The sequence below is a fragment of the Phoca vitulina genome, unplaced genomic scaffold (genome assembly GCF_004348235.1).
Source record: "Phoca vitulina isolate PV1807 unplaced genomic scaffold, GSC_HSeal_1.0 scaffold6, whole genome shotgun sequence".
NCBI lineage: Eukaryota > Metazoa > Chordata > Mammalia > Carnivora > Phocidae > Phoca > Phoca vitulina.
Window position 1 is genome coordinate 7,214,165 of NW_022589709.1, and position 20,603 is coordinate 7,234,767.

At 36.1% G+C, this 20,603-nt stretch overlaps 1 protein-coding gene across 2 annotated transcripts in view; it reads left to right on the top strand.

Moving 5' to 3' along the window:
* GABRG2 (gamma-aminobutyric acid type A receptor subunit gamma2) overlaps nt 1-18,946 on the top strand; it is a 102,139-nt gene extending 83,193 nt beyond the window's left edge. Inside the window, exons 7-10 of one of the 2 annotated variants that reach the window (XM_032403670.1) lie at nt 1,278-1,430; nt 13,409-13,614; nt 15,591-15,614; nt 16,956-18,946. In XM_032403670.1, the coding sequence (XP_032259561.1) occupies nt 1,278-1,430; nt 13,409-13,614; nt 15,591-15,614; nt 16,956-17,231 (659 nt within the window). In that variant the 3' untranslated portion in view covers nt 17,232-18,946. The remainder of the gene's footprint in view (nt 1-1,277; nt 1,431-13,408; nt 13,615-15,590; nt 15,615-16,955) is intronic. The other variant, XM_032403671.1, reaches the window with a different exon arrangement.
* The last annotated feature ends 1,657 nt before the right edge of the window (nt 18,947-20,603 follow it).

A 20,603-nucleotide genomic window follows, 5' to 3' on the forward strand; every position in this document is an offset into this window, starting at 1 on the left:
TGACGATATTATTGACTACATCCCTATGGCTTATTTATAACTAGAAGTTTGTACCTCTTAATCACCTTTACCTATTTCATCTACCCCCAACCCTTCCCCACTCTGGTAATCAATAGTTTGTTCCCTGTATTTATGAGTCTGTTTCCGTTTTGTTTTTTAGTTTGCGCATGTAAGAGAAGACAATATTTGTCTTTCTCTATTTTACTTAGCATTATACCCTCTAGGTTCATCCATGTTGTCACAAGTGGCAAGATTTCATTCTTTGTTTTATGGCTAATATTCCATTGTATATATATTACATCTTTATCTATGAATGGAACACCTAGGTGGTTTCCATATTTGTAAATAATGCTGCAATGAACACAGGAACGCATATATCTCTTCAAATTGGTGTTTTTGTTTTCGGGTAAACATCTAGAAGTAGAATTGCTGGATTGTATGGTATTTCTATTAATAATTTTTTGAGGAACCTCCATAGTGGTTTCCCATAGTGGCTGTGCCAATTTACTTTCTCAACAACAGTGCATGAGGATGGTTATCTTTTCTCCACATCCTTGCCAACACTTGTTATTTTTTGTCTTTTTGATAATAGCAAATCTGGCATGTATGAGTTGATATATCACTGTGGTTTTAATTTGCATTTCCCTGATGATAGTGATGTTGAACATCTTTTCTTTTGCCTGTTGGCAATATGTATGTCTTCTTTGGAAAAATGTTTTTTCAGTTCCTCTGTTCATTTTTTAATTGGACTTTTTTTATATTAAGTTATGTAAGTTCTTTATATATATATATTGGATATTAACCCCTTATCAAAGATATCAATTGCAAATATCTTCTATTTCAGTAGGTTGCCTTTTCATTTTGTTGATGGTTTCCTTCACTATGCAAAAGCTTTTCAATTTGATGTAATTCCATTTCTTTATTTTAAGAAATAAAGTTGCCCTTGCCTTACACTGGTCCAAAAATATATTACTAAGACTGATGTTGAAGAGCTTATTGCCTATATTTTCTTCTAGAAGTTTTATGGTTTCAAGTCTTTAATCCATTTTGAATTTATTTTTTTATATAGTTTAAAGTAGTCATCCAGTTTCATTCTTTTGCATACGGCTGTCCAACTTTTCCAACACCATTTATTGGAGACTGTCTCTTCCTCATTGTATATTCTTGCCTCCTCTGTCATTGATTGACAATATAAGCATGGGTTTATATCTGGGCTCCCTATTCTAAATGCTTTCCAAGTTTGATAAGTGTTGGCATGATGCTCTGTTCTGTTCCAGGAGATTATGTGGTCATGTCTGTCTACTTTGACCTGAGCAGAAGGATGGGATACTTCACCATCCAGACCTACATCCCCTGCACACTCATCGTTGTCCTATCCTGGGTATCTTTCTGGATCAATAAGGATGCTGTTCCAGCCAGAACTTCTTTAGGTGAGACACGTTTCTTTTTCTTTTAGTGTTCCAAGATAAGTATCTGGTATCAGTAATCTTCATTCCCCTTTCTAAGTTGATTTGCTGTTAATTCAGTCAGCAATTACATAGAAATGCCATTATTTTATTTTAAAGAAAACTAGCATATTTAAAAAAAGGTGTTTAAAAGTTTTCCAGTTCTAGTTTTCCTTTATTACCTCAATTCGCTTTCTTTAGTGAATTCTCTTAATAAATTTAAGTTTGACTAGGAAAAAAACCAAACTTCTGATTTCAGTAGATTTTGTGTTTTCGTCTCTGGGCAGTTATTTGCGGAGCTGCTCACACAAGCTCATGAGAGCTGGTTGTGTTTATGCTTTCCAAATGTATTGAGAGATGTCACATTGGTAGATTGAAGTCAGCCAAGGTGAAAGTATTAACATCATAGAAATCGGCGAACACTAAAAATCAGGACTGCCTTTTTTCCCCTAGAGTCAACTGTTACACATTTACCAACACATGGCTGGCTATTAATTCCAACATCCATAATTATCATAATGACATTTGAAGATGTACATACACAGCAATTGGCTCTAACCATTGAAAATATTTTTGGAAAAATACCTGTGACATTTTGGGAATACAGCCCCTCCCCACCTCAAACACATACACTTTTAAGATTATTTGCATCTTTCTTGATGTATTATATATAGAGATACTTATATTTTCACATTTTTTTCTCATGTGAGGAATAAGGTTCAAATAGATTATTACAAAGCCACAGACTCACAAGGACATTGGAGTCTAGGTCCATGAATGTTAAGTAGTTAACTAAGAATTAAGCTGTTGAAAGATGAATTATACAATCACAGTCCTCTTTTATCAGCTATGTGAAAACCAGAACCACATCTCTTGCCCGCTCTTTGACTAGTGAGTAAATATAATTGCAGTAGTTAAGAGCTCCAGTTTTAAAACCCAATAAATCTGGATTTCATCCCACATGTATAGTATGGCTTGGAAATGCTCTTTAGTTTCTGTAAATCATATGTTTCACATTTGAAGAAAATATATCATTTTCTGTAGGGTTTTATGAGATTAATCTAGGTTAGGTACAGAAAATACTTAAGAAAATAAGGTATTCCACACAACATGGACGAAACATACTAAAGCATTAGAAATGTTAGCAACTACAGTTGACCCTTGAAATATGTGGGGGTTAGGGGTTCTAACTCCACCTGAGCAGTCAAAAATCCACGTATAACTTTTAACTCCCCCCAAACCAATAGCCTGTTGTTGCCTGGAAGCCTTCCCAGTAACACATATATTGTATGTCACATGTATTATGTACTGTATTCTTACAATAAAGTAAGGTAGAGAAAAGCAAATGTTATTAAAAAACTGATAAGGAAGAGAAAATACATTTATTGTACTGTGCTTTATTTGTTGAAAAAATCTGCATATAAGTGGACCCATGTAATTCAAACCCATGTAGTTCAAGGGTCAACTATATATCATTTTCTGACAAAATGCTCTGTACCAGGTTATTAAAACTGAGGGCAAAAGAGATTACTGGGAAGAAGACATCATTTGCATGTTTGTCCTCTTCCAAATCTAATTTAGTCTCCCATCTGTTTCAAAATAATTTTGTTCGGACTTTTCTGTTATATGCGGTACATTGTTACAAGTCCTATTCAACACTTAGAATATCTTGTTTACTTCTACCAGCTGAAATAAACCCAAAGTATGTCGAGCCTATTACTTTAGGACTGTTGTCACTGTGAGTAGAATGTATTGCCTTATATGCTTACATGTCTGTCTCTCACATCAGAATGTAGATGTTTTTTCATTCCCAGTATAGTGCCTGGCCCATAGCTGGTTCTTCATTGATTATTCAAGTAATGTATGCTCTTATGAATGGATGGAACAAATGCATTAATACATTCCAATCTACCCATACCAAAAATATTTTAAGAAAAAGATTTCAAATCAATCTCTTCTCTTGAAGTCCAGACTTCTGCTGGTCAAACCCCTCTTAAGGCCACTTTGGTAATTCATTTCAACCAGTCATTAAATGAGCCCTTACTGGCCAAAACTGCTGTAGGAGAAGGGATCAAGGTGAGTGAGCTAAAGAATGAGGAATGAGAGAGAGGCCCCTGAACAAATAACAGGTATGTGCTCCTATATGTTGATCTTTGACTATAAGTCACGCCTGTTTAATATAGTCCCCGTGACTTTTCTACTCTTCACAACTACTTACAGAAATTATAGTGATAATAAAAATTATTAACACATTTTGTAGGGCTAAGGAAGCAGAGGTGCTGCAAGGTTAAATGACATTCACAAGGTCACACCCCCAGCAGATAGTCTTTCTGCACCTTGGCTAATGGGGCTTAGAGTTGCTCTGTGTGTGAGGCTTTGTTGAAGGCCACTTGTGGGGAAAGGTGGGCAGGAGAGACAGTTTCTCTGTGTTAACTTTGCTTTCTCAATTCTCTAGATCAGTGCTTCTTAAATTCAACCGCACATTTATATCACTAGGATGCCTTTACATGTATAGCTGCCTCAGTCCAATCACAGAAGATGCTTATTTAAATTTTGAGAGCTTGGCCTGCATGTCAGGATTAAAAAAAAAAAAAAAAAAATTCCCCAGGTGATTCTAACATGTGATCACATTACCTTTTCCAGTGTTTACAATCAAGCATTAAACCAGATGACCCTAAACACCTGTGGACCTAAAGTTTATTGTCACAGAATAGTTAAAGCCAAGTTGTTGGATGAGTGAGATAAATATACCTATACGGCTCAGACTCTTTCTGAGCTCAGACCACAAGAGCATGGGAAGCAGTCATCTTGGGGCTTACAACACTTGAATGTAGTTTGGCACACAGGTGGTAGCTGGTAAGCCTTAATCATGGTTCAATGTCGATGGATGAAACAATAAAAACACCAGTTGGTATTTTTCACACGAGTAATCTGAGGTGAGGTAGTATGCCTGAAGAGCTTACCTGATGCCAAGACTGGAGGAATTGATAAAAGCTATGGATATTTTTTCATCTATCCCAGGTAAGCCTAATCCTTTGCTTAGCAAAACTGGACTTTAAAAACCACCCCCAGATATCTTGTTGTTGGTGGGTGGATCAGTTAAAACTACCACTCATCTCCCACCCACTGTTCTCTTCCCCGCGGATCCAACCAGAAACCTGAAAATATCATGAAGTGGTTCTTCAGGAGTCTTCCTTTACAATACATGGCTGTGATGAACTTCCATGTAGCCTAAATAACATCTTCCTAACTTGCTAGATAAGTTTTTAACTTACATGTTAGATCAGATTTTCTTAAGTGGAATTGTCTATGGTATCTGCTGTAAATTACGACATTTTCACTCCTCCATAGGTCAAGTGTGGCTTGAGGCCTGAATGTGAAGTGAAGGCCAAGGTTCCCCCCATACACAAATAATGAATCATTGGACACCACATCAAAAACTAATGATGTACTGTATGGTGACTAACATTAAAAAAAAACTACCCTCCTTAAAAGTGATATATTATCAGCTGAATAATACATGATGAGAATTCCCAGGGGCTATTGTTTGTTTGTTTGTTTATATATAATAAAATTACAAATTTAAGTAATCAAAAATAAATTCTCCCCCCGAAAATATATCAACTGTAATTAGGTATAGTCAAGAACTTCTACATGAATTATTGCATGGACAACTTGAGTGAAGTTTTTTTAATTTGAGAAGCAGACTGTTCTTCTCTAAAATAAATAGCTTACATTTATTGATATTTTACTAGGAATTGCAGTTAGTGAACATTACTTAATTTAATCTTCACAAGAACACTATGAGGTATGCCCCTCCCCACGCCACCCCTAGTTTGTAGATGAGAAACTTGACCATTGCTAAGGTTCTATCATGACAATATGGAAGACCCACAGTCCACATCATCCTGAATTAGGAAAATACACTAGCTCCCAAGTGTCTGGTGCTTCATGCTGCATATTAGGTACATATTCATAGAGAGGGAATATAACAATGTGGGTCAGAGCACAGCATTTTAAGTCAGACTTTGTAGGCTTGTATCTTATCTTTCTCACTTTCTACCTTGGACAAATTCTTTATTCTTTCTGTGCTCAAGTTTTTTTCACCTGCAGAAAAAGGATAACAGTGATAATCCTCATAGTGAGGATTTTGTGGGATAATATATAAAGTACTTGAGGCAGTACCTGGTCAAAGAAAGAGATCCACTAAATGTTAGCTGTTGTTATGTACAGTTAAAATTCTATCCCACAGGCCATCAATGTGGATTCCTGTTTTCAGATGTAGGATGAATCTCTCTGACCTATCATATATACATTATTCATTGATTGCTCCATTTATGCATTCAAAAGGGTATTTATTGAGTCCCAGCACTATACTTGTCTTATGAAGTCACAAAAGACATTAAGACAGAGGTCCTTTCTGTTGTCACATAATATACAGATTACAAAGGGAGATGGGCTATTCCCTAATAATAATATAGGAAAGAGGTTATGATTGTAGTTTATAACTGCAGTTCCCTTGATCATACTTCTCCTCTATGAAAGGCTACTCTTTTTTTGTGAAGTTATTTCAACCAACACCAATTTTTCACCTCTTGGGAATTTCATAACAGAAAATACACTGAGGAAACTTGATACTAAACTAAGATCTAATGACCCAAGAGAGCCACATGGTTCTTGGGCTTATTTATTCTACAACTGGAAGTTTGTACCTCTCAATCCCCCTCACCTATTTTGCCTATACCCCTATCCATCTCCCCTCAAGCAAACACCAGTTAGTTCTCATGAGTCTGTATCTATTTTTGTTATTGTTTGCTCATTTGCACATTTTATTTTTTTAGATCCATGGCATTTGTCTTTGATCTATTTTACTTAGGATAATGCCCTCTAGGGCCATCCATGTTGTCACAAAAGGCAAGATTTTTATTTTTTTCTTATGGCTGAGAAATGGTCCAGTGTGTGTGTGTATACCATATTATATTTATCCATTCATCTATCAGTGGATACGTGGGTTCCTTCTATATCTTGGCTATTCTAAATGCTACTGCAATAACCATAGGGGTGCATATAACTTTTGAATTGTTTTCGGGTTTTCGTTTTCTTCAGGTAAATACCCAGAAGTGGAATTACTGGATCATACAGTATTTTCTATTTTTTGTTTTTCGAAGAACCTCCATACTGTTTTCCAGAGTGGCTACACCCATTTACACTTCTAACAACAGTGTACCAGGGCTCCCTTATCTCCACATCCTTGCCACGACTGTCACTTTTCGTCTTTTTGATACTAGCCATTCTGACAGGTGTGAGGTGATACTGTTGTTTTGATTTTCATTCCCCTAATTATGAGAGATGCTGAGCATCTTTTCATGAGTCTCTTGGCTATTTCTCTGAGTCTTCTTTGGAAAAATGTCTATTCAGGTGTTCTGCCCAATTTTTATTGGGTTATTTATTATTATTATTTTTTGGTGTTGAGTTGTAGGAGTTCTTTATCTATTTTGGATATTAACCCCTTATCAGATAAGTCATTTGCAAATATCTTCCTCCATTCAGTAGATTGTCTTTTTGTTTTGTTGATGGTTTCCTTTGCTATGCAAAAAGCTCTTTAGTTTTATATAGTCCCAATTATTTATTTTTGCTTATGTTTTCCTTAGCTGGCGAGACATATTCAGAAAAAATATTGCAAAGGCCGAGGTCCGTGAGTTTACTAGCCCTGCTTTCTTTTAGGAGTTTTATGGTTTCAGATCTTACATTTAGGTCTTTAATCCATTTGGAGTTAATTTTTGTATATGATATAAGAAACTGATCCAGTTTCATTCTTTCTCATGTAGCTGTCCAGTTTTTCCAACACCATTTACTGAAGAGACTTTTTTTTCCCATTGCATATTTTTTTTTTTTTTAAGATTTTATTTATTTACCTGAGAGAGACAATGGGAGACAGAGAGCATGAGAGGGGGAGGATCAGAGGGAGAAGCAGACTCCCCGCTGAGCAGGGAGCCCGATGTGGGACTCGATCCCAGGACTCCAGGATCATGACCTGAGCCAAAGGCAGTTGCTTAACCGACTGAGCCACCCAGGCGCCCTCCCATTGCATATTCTTGTCTCCTTTCTTGTAGATTAATTTACCACACAAGCGTGGACTTATTTTTGTGCTTTTTATTCTGATCCATTGATTTACGTGTCTGTTTTTCTGCCAGTACCATACCATTTTATTACCATAGCTTTCTGGAATAGTTTCAAATGGGATTGTGATAACTCCAGTTTTGTCCTTAAGATTACTTTGGCAATTAAAGGGTCTTTTATGGTTCCATACAAATTTTAGGATTGCAATAAATGCTATTGGTATTTTGATAGAGATTGTACTGAATCTGTAGATTACTTTGGATAATATGGACATTTTAACAATATTAATTCTTCCAAATCATGAGCATGGTATATATTTCCATTTATTTATGTTGTCTTCCATTTCTTATCATTTTCAGAGTACAGGTCTTTTACTTCCTTGGTTAAATGTATTGCTTAGTATTTTATTCTTTTTGATGAAATTGCAGATAGGATTGTTTTTGTAATCTATTTCATTTTTAATGTATAGAAACACAACAGATTTCTGTATATTGATTTTGCATCCTACAATTTCACTGAATTCATTTATTCATTCCAAGAGTTTTTTGGTGGATTCTTTAGGGTTTTTTATATATTTGTATCATGTCATCTGCAAATAGTAGCAGCTTTACCTATTCCTTACCAGTTCAGATGTCATTTATTTATTTATTTTTTGTCTGATTGCTGCAGCTATGTTGAATAAAAGGGGTGAGGGTGGACTTCCTTATCTTGTCCTGATCTTAGAGGAAAAGTTTTCAGCTCTTCACCATTGGAGTATGATGTTGGTTGTGGGTTTTTCATATATGCCCTTTATTTTGTTGAGGTCCGTTCCTTCTATACCCCCTTTGTTGAGAGCTTATATCATGAATGGATTTTGAATTCTGTGCAATGCCTTTCTGCCTCTATAGAGATGTTCATATGATTTTTATCTTACATTTTGTTAATGTAGCGTAAAATAGATTGATTTACATATATTGAACCATCCTTGCATCCCTGGAATAAATCTCACTTAATAGTGTTGAATGAATGTATTATTGAATGTATTATTGAATTCAGTTTGCTAATATTTTATTGAGAATTTTTGCATCTATATTCATCAGGGATATTAGTCTGCAATTCACTGTCTCTTTGTAGTGTCTTTTTTCTGGTTTTGGTATGAGGGCAATGCTGGCCTCATAAAATGAATTTGGAAGCATTCCTTTCTGTTCCATTTTTTGAGTAGTTTGAGAGAGATAGGTATTAACTCTTCTTTCAATGTTTGGTAGAATTCATCTGTGAAGCCATCTGGTCTTGGGCTTTTGTTCGTTGGGAGTTTTTTGAATACCACTTCAATTTCATTACTAGTAATTGGTCTGTTCAGTTTTTAATTTCTTCCTAATTCAGTCTTAGATGATTATATAGTTCTATGAATTTATCCATTTCTTCTAGGTTGTCCAATTTTTGGCATAAAATTTTTTATATATATTTTTTAAAGATTTTATTTGACAGAGAGAGACACAGGGAGAAAGGGAACACAAGCAGGGGGAGTGGGAGAAGCAGGCTTCCCGCAGAGCAGGGAGCCTGATCCGGGGCTCCATCCTAGGACCCTGGGATCATGACCTCAGCCGAAGGCAGATGCTTAACGACTGAGCTACCCAGGTGCCCCTATATTGTTATTTTTTATAGTTCTGTTTTGTCACTTATAACTTCTTTCATTTCTGATTTTGAGTCCTTTATTTTTTTCTTGATTAATATTACTAAAGAATTATCAATTTTATCTTTTAAAAGAACAAGCTTTTAGTTTCATCTTTTCTTTTTTAGTCTCTATTTCATTTATTTCCAAACTGATCTTTATTATTCCTTCCTCCTACTAACCTTAGGCTTTGTTCTTTTTCTAGTTCCTTGAAGTGTAAGGTTAGATCTGAGATTGTTAGGTTTGAGATATTCTTTTGTTTCTTGGGGTGGACCTGTATTGCTATAAACTTCCTGTATCCCAAAGATTCTAGAACTATAGTATAGCCATTTTCATTTGTCTCCACATATTTTTTAAAGATTTTATTTATTTGAGAGAGAGAGAGAATGAGTGGTGGGGCAGGGCAGAGGGAGAGGGAGTAGCAGACTCCCTGCTGAGCAGGGACCCCCCCCCCCTCCAACACAGGGCTCAATCCCAGGACCATGAGCTAAGCTGAAGGCAGACACTTAAACAATAGAGCCACCCAAGCATCCCACCACATATTTTTTTTATTTCCTCTTTGATTTCTTCTTTGACCCATTTGTTCTTTAGTAGTATGCATTTTAGACTCCATATCTTTGTGTTTCTTCCAATTTTTTTCCTGTAATTGATTCCTAGTTTCATACTGTTGTGATTGGAAATGATTTCAGTCTTGTTAAATTTATTGAGACTTGTTTGGTGGCCTAACATGGGCTCTATCCTAGAGAATGTTCCATGTTCCCTTGAAAAAGGATGTGTATTCTGCTAGTTTTAAATGGAATTTTCTGTATAGATCTGTGAAGTCCATCTGGTCTAATATGTCACGTGAAGCCACTGTTTCTCCACTGATTTTCTGTCTGGATATTCTATCCATTGGTGTAAATGGGCTGTTTAAGTTGCCTACTATTATTGGATTACTGACAAATTTCTCCCTTTTTGTCCGTTAATATTTGCTTTATATGTTTAGGTGCTCCTATATTGGGTGTGGAGATATTTACAAATGTTACGTCTTCTTATTGTATTGGTCTTTTTATCATTATCTTTGTCTCTTGTTACAGCCTTTGCTTTAAAGTCTATTTTGTCTAAGTATTGCTACCCAGCTTTTTTTTCTCACTTTCATTTGCATGGAATATATTTTTCCATCCCTTTACTTTCAGTCTGTATGTGTCTTTAGGTCTGAAGTATTCTCTTGTAGGGCAGCATATAGATGGGTCTAGTTTTTTTTAATCTATTCACTCTATGTCTTTTGATTGAAGCATTTAGTCCATTTATAAGGTAATTATCAATAGATATGTATTTATTGCCATTTTTAAAATTGTTTTCTGGTTGTTTTATAGTTCTTTTTTCTGCCTATATTCTTTTGCTCTCTTCCCTTATAGTTTGAGAACCCTCTTTAGTGTTATGCTTCAATTACTCTCACTTTATTTTGGGGGGGGGGTATGTATTATAATTTTTTGGTTTGTGGTTATCATGTGGTTCATATATAATATCCTAAGTATATAGCCATCTATATTAAGTTGGTGGTTGCTTAAGTTCAAACATATTCTAAAAGCACTAAATTTTTACTCTCCATGTTTATGTATATGATGCCATATTTTAATCTTTTTATGTATTCCTTGACTAATTTTTGTAGCTATAAACAATTATACTAATTTTGCATTTTAGCCTTCATACTAGCTAAATAAGTGATTAATTTGCTACCATTAATGTATGTTTGCTTTTACCACTGAGATTTTTTCCTGCCATAATTTTCTTATTTCTAGTTATGACCTTTTATTTTCCACTTGAAATCCCTTTCACATTTCTTGTAAGGCCAGTTTAGTGGCGATGAACTCCTGTAACGTTTGTCTGGGAAACTTTTTCTCTTTCAATTCTGAATGATAGCCTTGACAGGTGGAGCATTTTTGCTTGTAGGTTCTTTCCTTTTAGCACTTTGAATATCATGCAACTCCCTTCTGGCCTGCAAAGTCTCTGCTGTAAAAAAAAAAAAAAAAAAAAAAATCAGCTGATAGCCCTAGAGGGTTTTCCCTTTTATGTAATTGTTGGTCCCTCTCCTGCTGCTTTTAAGATTGTTTATCTTTAAATCTTAGTGTGGACCTCCTTAGGTTTAACTTGTTAGGCGCTTTCTGACCTGGATGTCTGTTTTCTTTTCCAGGTCAGGGATGTTTTTATATTTTTGGTTCTGACTGGTTATTTAATTTTTTCTGTTTCTTTGTTCTGAGTTCATTCACTCACCTCTCAAGTTCTGTGAGTATCTTTGTGACCATTACTTTCAACTCTTTGTTAGGTAGTTTGCTTATTTCCATTTTGTTTAGCTCTTTTTCTGTGGTTTTGGTTTTTTTTTGTTTGTTGGAATATACTCCTATGTCTCCTCATTTTGTCTCTATGTTTTTATTTATCAGGTAGGTCAGCTATATCTCCTGATCTTGAAAGTAGTGGCCTTACGTTGAAGGCATCCTGTGGTGCCCTGTAGTATAATCCCCTCGTGGTCACCAGAACCAGGTGCTCCAGGGATGTCCCTTGTGTAGGCTGTGTGCACTGTCCTGCTGTGGGCACAGTGGTGGGTAGGGACTGCCCCTAGTACAGTGAGCTAAGAGGCCTGGTTACAGCTACTATGGACATGCTGGTGTGTGGGGTTAGCTCCCCAGTCCCTAGGGCAGGGTTTTCTTTGGAGGGACACTGATTCTGGCAAGGGCCGCCTGCCAGGTGTTGTGGGGCAGTAGTCTCTTTGAGGGGTTGCTGTTCCCAACTGAGGTTACCTGGCCAGTTATGGCAGGACAGGAGTCCCTTTGGAGGGGGCTGGAGAGGGTGGATTATGTAAGATGGACCTGTTGAGGAATGATGGGGTGGGGCAAGTGCTGCTAGCAAGTAGAGAGTTTCAGAACTGGCTTTTGCAAGCATATAGCCATCCAGGCTGAAGTAGGGTAAGAAAAATGGTGCCCATCAGCACTTCTGTTCCTGGAGAAAGCTTCTGCAGATTCTTGCCCCTCTGACACCAGTTCAAAAATCAGTCAATAAATCTCCTTCTTATCAAACTGGTTCTTCTGTGCTGGAATACATGGTGAGTAATATAGCATGCTGGCTCTTTAATTAAAAGTGGAGACTTGGTTTCCTCTGACCTTTCTGGCTCTCCTAGAGTTAAGCCCTGCTGATTTTTAAAGCCAGACATTATGGGGGCTCATCTCAGTGCAAGCACCCAGGGATGGGGGTGCTCATCCCCTTGTTCCTCCATGCTTGTCCTATCTGTCCCACTTCTGGGTAGTCACAACAGTAGTTTGGTTCCTAACCATACCTCTTCCCTCCTACCCTTCTCCCTTCTTGATGTGGCTTTCTTTTTATGACTTTAGCTGTTATAGACTATGTTCTGCCAATCTTCAGGTCATTTTCAGAATGAGTTGCAATATATGTAGTTGTTACACCTTGGTATATCCCTGGGGATGGTGACCTCAGGATCCTTCTACCACACCCATCTTCTCTCTATATAATAGTTTTTTAAAATTCATTAATCAGAACATGTCACATAGCTCATTTCCTCTATTTGATACCCTTAATGGATTCTCCTTGTACTTTAAATAAAGTGTAAACTCCTTTACATGCTCTGCATGATATAACTTCTGTTATCTCAGCATCACTTTGATACACTTGCCTCTCCCCAGGTGCTAGGTATTCTAAATTTTTTTAAAAAGATAATGTGTCCCTTCCTCAGTATCTTCCTTTATTTACTCTACAATTAGTCAGAAGTTGGTGTCTTCTAACTTTTTAAACTTCTCCTTAAATAGCACCCCCCTCAAAGATGTCTTTCCTCAGTATCCCATCTAATTAAGTTTTCACCATCCCTGCTGTTCTCCATCACATAAACCATAATTTGTAATTATACTGTCCTTTGCCCCCTTGATTTATAGTGTTCTCTGTCACTAAAATATAAGGTACATAAGGTCAGGGAACATGTCTTAGTTTTCAGCATATACTCAGTGTTTGTCATAGTAACTGATACTTGGTAAGCAGGCAATAAGTATTTGTGGGCAGAGTGAATGGGTTACAGTTAGTTATGCCTCCTTCCCCATTACTGAGGTTGCTTATCAGAAGTCACAAAACAAATTTGGTCTCAGTAATGACTCAGTTACCCAACTTGCTGATGAGGTCACATGATCTGTTTTACTGTACCTTTCTTCAGGTATCACCACTGTCCTGACAATGACCACCCTCAGCACCATTGCCCGGAAGTCACTCCCCAAGGTCTCCTATGTTACAGCAATGGATCTCTTTGTATCTGTTTGCTTCATCTTTGTCTTCTCTGCTTTGGTGGAATATGGCACCTTGCATTATTTTGTCAGCAACCGGAAACCAAGCAAGGATAAAGACAAAAAGAAGAAAAACCCTGTATGTATCATTTCCCATTGGGATCACTGAAATTTTTATGTAAAGGCCACCTGATTTTGTTTTGGCTTGGTCTTAGCCTGTCTGCAGGCTAAGCCTCAACACTTTGGGATCCAAAATGAAAAGAGAATGTATGATTTTGACCAGGCCATAAGAATTTTTACTTGGGAGAGACCTGATTCACTAAGGCAGACTCTTATTCTCATTTCATAGGGATTATAAACGTTTCTGAGACATGCATTTATTCTAGGTTTCATTGATTGTCATCTTTCTGCTCCCTACTATAACATTCTTAAATTATTGATGTTTTAAATTAACATTTTCATTCAAGGCTTTCCATTAGGAAGCCTGAATGTTCTTGAAGTTTCAAAGATTACCACAATTTTGCAAGTAATTGTGTGTGTTTTACCACAAGAAGACTACAATTGGTTTCATACTTAAAAAGTATCATTTTGTTTTTAAATGAAATGGATCATCTATTGTTTGGGCAAGTTACTTAGCCTCCCTATGTCTTTGTTTTCTCATATATAAAATGAGTATTATAAAAAATATATAACTTAAAGGGCTGCTGTGGTAATGAAGGTAAAAAGCATTACATGGTGCCTTACACATGAAAGTCCTTACCATTAATTAATAGTTGATGATGATGGTTGATGTTGATGATTTATACGGTTACCAACCTGGATTGATTTCAATGATTTGGAAAAAGGTAGGATGACTTCACCTTGTCACCAAACTTTAAATAGAGATGATAAGGCACAAATATACAAGCCTAATATAATTATCCTTTAGTATGGATGTTGAAGAGAGCAAGTAGCTACTCATTTATGCACCTGAGTATAGTGGCTGTCTGGCTTCTAGGAAGCCCCATTGAAGTTAAGGTCTATTCCCTTCTAAGACAGGGGCAAAGGAAGTCACCCTAGCTTCCTGAATTCATGCTTTCCTGGTCTGTCATAAAGGCCATGAAGGCCTTGATATTGGCTAGCGCTCTGACCCACCAACTTTGGGGGAACTACATTTTAATGAGGAAATATAGCCAATTCTAGGTTGAATCCTGATCTCCAGGAACGCTGGTGAAATTCTACAAATGGCATATATTTATCTGAATGTAAGAATCTGTAACAGGTAAAGAAAAAAAATCATTATTCTTGATGATTAATAATACAAAAAGAAATGCTAATCCTTAATTTCCCAAATATTCACTATGCTTTATGCAGTCCTTTCCTTTCCTGTTTGCCTCTCTATCTTTGCATTTTTTCTATCCTTATTTTATTTTCCTTACTGTGTTTTTTTTAATTATTATTTCTCCCCATCCTTCACTTTCCATTACATTTTTCCCCAAGAAGAGGGTTCTATGACACTCAGCATTATTACATGCCAGCATTAACAAGGATGTGAGGGTGAACTTTTAAACAAGAGTCCTTTGGAAAAAGCTCTTATGCCCTTTCTAACAGCTCTATCATTGCAGAGGGGATTAAAGAAACTGAAAAAATCTAATTATCTGAAAATTTTATGGATTTCCCTCTTATAAGCCAATTAGATGATTTATCACAACTAGAAAGAGCCTAAACTGTGAATGAGAAGCTGAAATTTCATTTTTCCATTAAATATGCCCTTTGGTTCATTGTGCTAAGACTTACCTAGTAAGGCCTCCTTGATGTTAATTAGAAAATAAAATCACAGTACTTTTATACAGGGAAACCAGGCAGTGGAAAGCTTCCTCACAAGTGAACAACACTGGCTTCTGTAGTTAGATAATTGTGGATTAAATTATTGAAATCCCCAAATTCCATTTTCCAAATTTAGGCATATACTTTATTCCAAGCCCAGAATTGTCCTTCTGTGTTTATAATTTCAGTTCATTTTACTGTTTTTAAAATGTATTTTTAATTTATCTTATTTTGTCTTTTTCTTTTCTTTTTTTTCTTCTTTTAATTAAAAAAAAAATGCAATTCTCTTTTCTGTCTACAAACCCAAAGCTTCTTCGGATGTTTTCCTTCAAGGTATAATGTTTTTGGAATGAAAATTCACTGCATGCCACTGCTGAATTTAATTATTAATGCTTACATGGTGTTTCGATTTTTTTTGTTGTTTTTTTAGTGAGTAGATATTTAAGCATTCTACGAGAGGTAAGACCTTTGAGATGAAGAAAGTTCTATAGTCATCAACCCTACACTAATTTGCAGAGGTTTGACCCTATAAAGCTATAAGCTCTAGGACATATCATTAGAAAAGAGGGTTTCTTTAAACATCAAAGTCAAACCTTATCCTCCCTTCTCAGATAAAATTCATTGACTGTACCTACCATATATACTATAAATGCTCTTAAAATGTAACTCGGTAAATCCTAATTCAAAACAGGATTGTTTTTTGATAGGTAACTTTTTATAATCTCCATTGTTCTGAATTTTGAACCTATCAATTCTATAAAAGTAACATTCTCTTTGAAATGCTTTAAAGAAAACACCCATCCCTTCCATTTAGGATAATCCAGGGGCCTTTTGGCTCTATCATGCAATAATGCAATGATTTCTGATAACTTAGAGACACTAGGGTTCATATTTATAATAAATATCCTAAAATTAATTCCTCCGAATTAATCATTGTGATTTATTGTACTTTCATAATTAAAGGGCAGCAAAGATTAAATTGTCATTCAATTAATTGGTATTAGTTTATTCTCAAATACTAAAAAGACGGTAGCCTTTTTTTTCCGAATTTTCACTCACATTAGGTAAACATTGCTGACATTCTGAAGTTTCTAGATGCTGAATGGTAGACAAAACACTGTATTTCTTTAAAACATAAGCCATACCATTTGTGGTATAAACTCAGAAAACTCCTATATTTATATATATTTTAACATTTTCTTTTAATAGCGTTTAGTACATTTGCTCAGTGTAATGGGGTTTACTATTTGCCTATAGGTAAGCATGACAAAAAATTTGAGTTCAAAATTGATGCATTTTATTTCTCTGTTCTACTCACATGCAACACCATTAAATGCCTTCATGTAACCAACCTCACATCTAATATTTACTAGAATAAGATTCCATGTAGTTGTTTGATTTAAATCTTTAAACTTTGAGTTCTTTTGGTGTTCAATCTTCTTGCTATAGCTATTAGCTTGATGGTATTATTTTCAGCTGCACTGCTTAAGCTCAAAATTTGAAATCTGCAAATGTGCTCTCCTTCTAAGTTCAATTTTACCATTGTAGATCACGATTTCATAGCAATTCCTGAGTACTCATTTTCAGATTCATCATTCACCTTGGTGACATTGTGGAGACCTAGTCTAGGATTTATGAAGTATAACTAACTCTTCTTCCCTACCCTTGTCTCAGGCCCCTACCATTGATATTCGCCCAAGATCAGCAACCATTCAAATGAACAATGCCACTCACCTTCAAGAGAGAGATGAAGAATATGGGTATGAGTGTCTGGATGGCAAGGACTGTGCCAGTTTCTTCTGCTGTTTTGAAGACTGTCGAACAGGAGCTTGGAGACATGGGAGGATACATATTCGTATTGCCAAAATGGACTCATATGCACGGATCTTCTTCCCCACTGCATTCTGCTTGTTCAATCTGGTTTATTGGGTTTCCTACCTTTACCTGTGAAAGAGGTATGGGTTTTATTGATGTGGGTCTTATTCACTAAATCTCATGGAGAGAAGATGTCCTTTCTAAGTCCACTTAAATAATCCCCTGTGTGGTTTATGGTAATTTGTTTCTATGTTCTAACCTGCTAAATTGTATTAATGTCCTATTGTTTGCCCAACTCTCCTGTGGTAAGTGTAATTTGAACTTTAATGTTTGCTGTGTTTCAAACCTGCAAGGCGAAGTGAAATTAGAGCAAGAACACTAGATCTTTTTCAGCTACAATGATTGAAATAGTGGAAGCCGTGACTACTTACAGTGGTGGTGTCCTTAATCAATTCACAATACAATTAGATGCAAAAGGTCCCAAACTGTACCCTATGTTCATTTGGGGGCAGGTTGTAATAAATTTGGTCCCAGTAGGATATCTCCCTCATTTGAGAAAAATCACAAGTCACTTTAAATATAAGAGCCTAGATTAGAAATCTATTACACCTCTATCCCAAGATAGGAAGAAAATTTCCTCCACATCACATGTACAATGATGTAAATATTTCAATAACGTAGAATGCTTCAAGTTTAATGCATGCATCTCTTTAGAGCCAAAATAAATGGAATGAAGTTAACATCATAAAGCATTGTCTTTTATTCTGTGTCTTTGGGCTATAAAAGAATCATGAATGTAATTATAAGGGTTTGGGTTTGGAATTGGAGGGAGGAATTTTCTCTACCATCTCCCTCACGCATGAAGATTCAAACAGCGTATTTTTTTTTCCATGTAGGACATACTAAAACACTTTAAGTAAAATATAGACTGAATAATTGACATTTGCCACCTCTAAATATGCCCAATCTCATAGAGTATAAAGTAATTGTATGTGCTTGCAGCTACTTTATCTTCCTTTAGGATGATAGATTATAACAGAATTTATTCTCCATCTCAAGATCTGCTTCTAGTGATTGTGAGTGCCTTGTGGGCAAAATCCTTGTAATTTCCTCTTTGGGTCCTCAGCACCTTATATAGTGCCTGGCACATAGTTGGTGCTCAACAGATATGTTTTGAAGTGAACTGGCTTCATATGCTTCTGTGAATCTCTTTGAGCCAGCTGCAACCAGTGATTCATCTTTTCACATAGGTATTGTCAAATGTTATTTGGTCTTGTGAAAATTAACAGAAGGATCCAAAGACCTTTGCCTAAAATAAATTTTTGATAATGAACAAAAATAGCCAAAGTCCATACTTCTTTTAAAACAATACTTAAGTCCTATGTTTATGCACAGAAATGGGCCTACTAGGGCATAATTAGAGTTTGTATATTTTTTCCCAGGTTTGGGGATGAGTTAGCTTTGACCCCATCCACAATTCCACTTGAAGACATGACAGGCAAGGGCAGGATTCATACCTGACTGGTGTTTAGAATGTTGTATTCTATGCTCTGTTAAAAAAAAAAAAAAAAAGAAAAAAGAAAAAAAGTACTGAAGATTAATTTTTAAAAATTGAAAGAACAAATGAATGACTTACATGGAGGTTGAACCTATGACTGTGGCCTCATTCAAGTATGTGATAATCACATGAAGTGGTTGTCCCAGACTTCAAACATGATGAGTTGAGCTCCACCTTCATGTACTCATCCTGAATCCTTATTTTTCTAAAATAGCACCCGTTGTCAGTTCTTCTTTATGGCAATCATTTTTCTAAGTTAGAATTCAGTCATAGCCAGTATTAACTTGATAATCTAAAAAGAGTAGAAAAGAAAGAGTGGCTTTGTTATGAAACTGTGTAAGGTCCTCATTGAGTTATCTGGATGAATCTTGAAACACATTCAGCTGCCACTTTTACAAACCTTTAATATATCAGTGCTCTAGTATATAACCTCAAACACATGTAAATAGAATTATTTTCATGTTTTGAATTGTTAACATATTTAATGTTGACTCTTTGGGAGAGTTGTTGGCAAATTTTCAATGGTAAGAAACACATTATTGTCAACTTGAAATGTATTCTGTAATGGGGACACTCAAAAAGCTAGCTTTCCAATATGTGCATAGTACTGGCAATATGAATATATATTATATGTAATCTAATTCTTTATTAGCTGCTCCCCATCTATGTATTTAAAAAACCTTTTCACAAAGGGAATTGCCTAATATGTGGACTTTTACAATAAAAATGCTGCATTCTAATTGATGGTTGCATGTCGGTGGTCTGGCTGGACTTGTAAAGATTGTGACCCATCTTTCCTGTAGCATTCCCCAATGCTGCCTTCCCTTTATGTGAGCTTTATTTGTGAGCAGTGTGATCTTATTATGCATGGGGATGCTCCTCACTTCAAAGAAATTAAGAGATATATTTGGGGGTATGGAATGGAAATAAAAGGAAGAAATGTCACCAAGTAAGTAAAGCTCAAACCTCAAAACTTGTGGTGTGGTTAAGAACATGGACACTGGTGTCAGACATAATTGTGATCCCAACTGTACTATTTACCCGTTGTTTGACAATTGTCAATTCTTCCTTTATAAGCCTCCATTTTACCAGCTAAAAGGTATAATAATGCCACCCCATGTAGTGGCACTCAGCCCTCAGCAAGTGGTCAAAAGTGTCTTCCTTCACTTCCAGGGCCCATAGTATTCTGTTGCCACGATCCTCTCACCTCCATCAGATCAGCTTTCCTTAAAAAATCCAGCAATACTCATGTATGTCTTAATGTGATTCTACAGTATGAGGTTTCATTTTTAAGGAGTATTTGTATTGCAAACATTCCTTTAAACTATAGGTTGAAGATCTGAGACTCTCTTGAGAAAATCTTACACATTAGTTACTTTTAAGGACAAAGAACCTTTCTCTGTATCCCCAAAACTTAAAAACATAGGGAGACATGCTCCAGAGATAGTGTCATATTTCACTGAAGTCCTTTGAAATTCTCCAAAGAAAGTAGCATAATCCTTTACAAGCACAGCTGCCCTAACCTTCCTCTGCCTGTCATTCTCTTGGCTCTTCATGGCTGCCTGCATCCAATTTAAACATCTCTTTCTCACCTTCCAGACATGTTAAAAAAATAGCTTTCACTTAGATTGTGTCTTCTGTCTAACCCAATGCCCTTATCTTTAGCTGAGTACATATTCATTATATGGCCTTCATCCCCTCTTTTAAGTCTCAATATTATTCTGACTAGTAGCAACATTTTTTTGTCTGTGATGAAGGTCAAATTAAATTAACCAAATGATGTGGTCTTTGGGGATTATGTCAAAAATTGCTATCTCTATGCTTTGTCACTACGAATTTTTGTCAAATGTGTAGGAGTAGGGAGAATGACCTAGACCAAAAGCTCTGCTATATTTTTTACTGCTGGTTGAATTGCCCAAAGGTCACACAGCCAGAGGGAGAGGCATCTG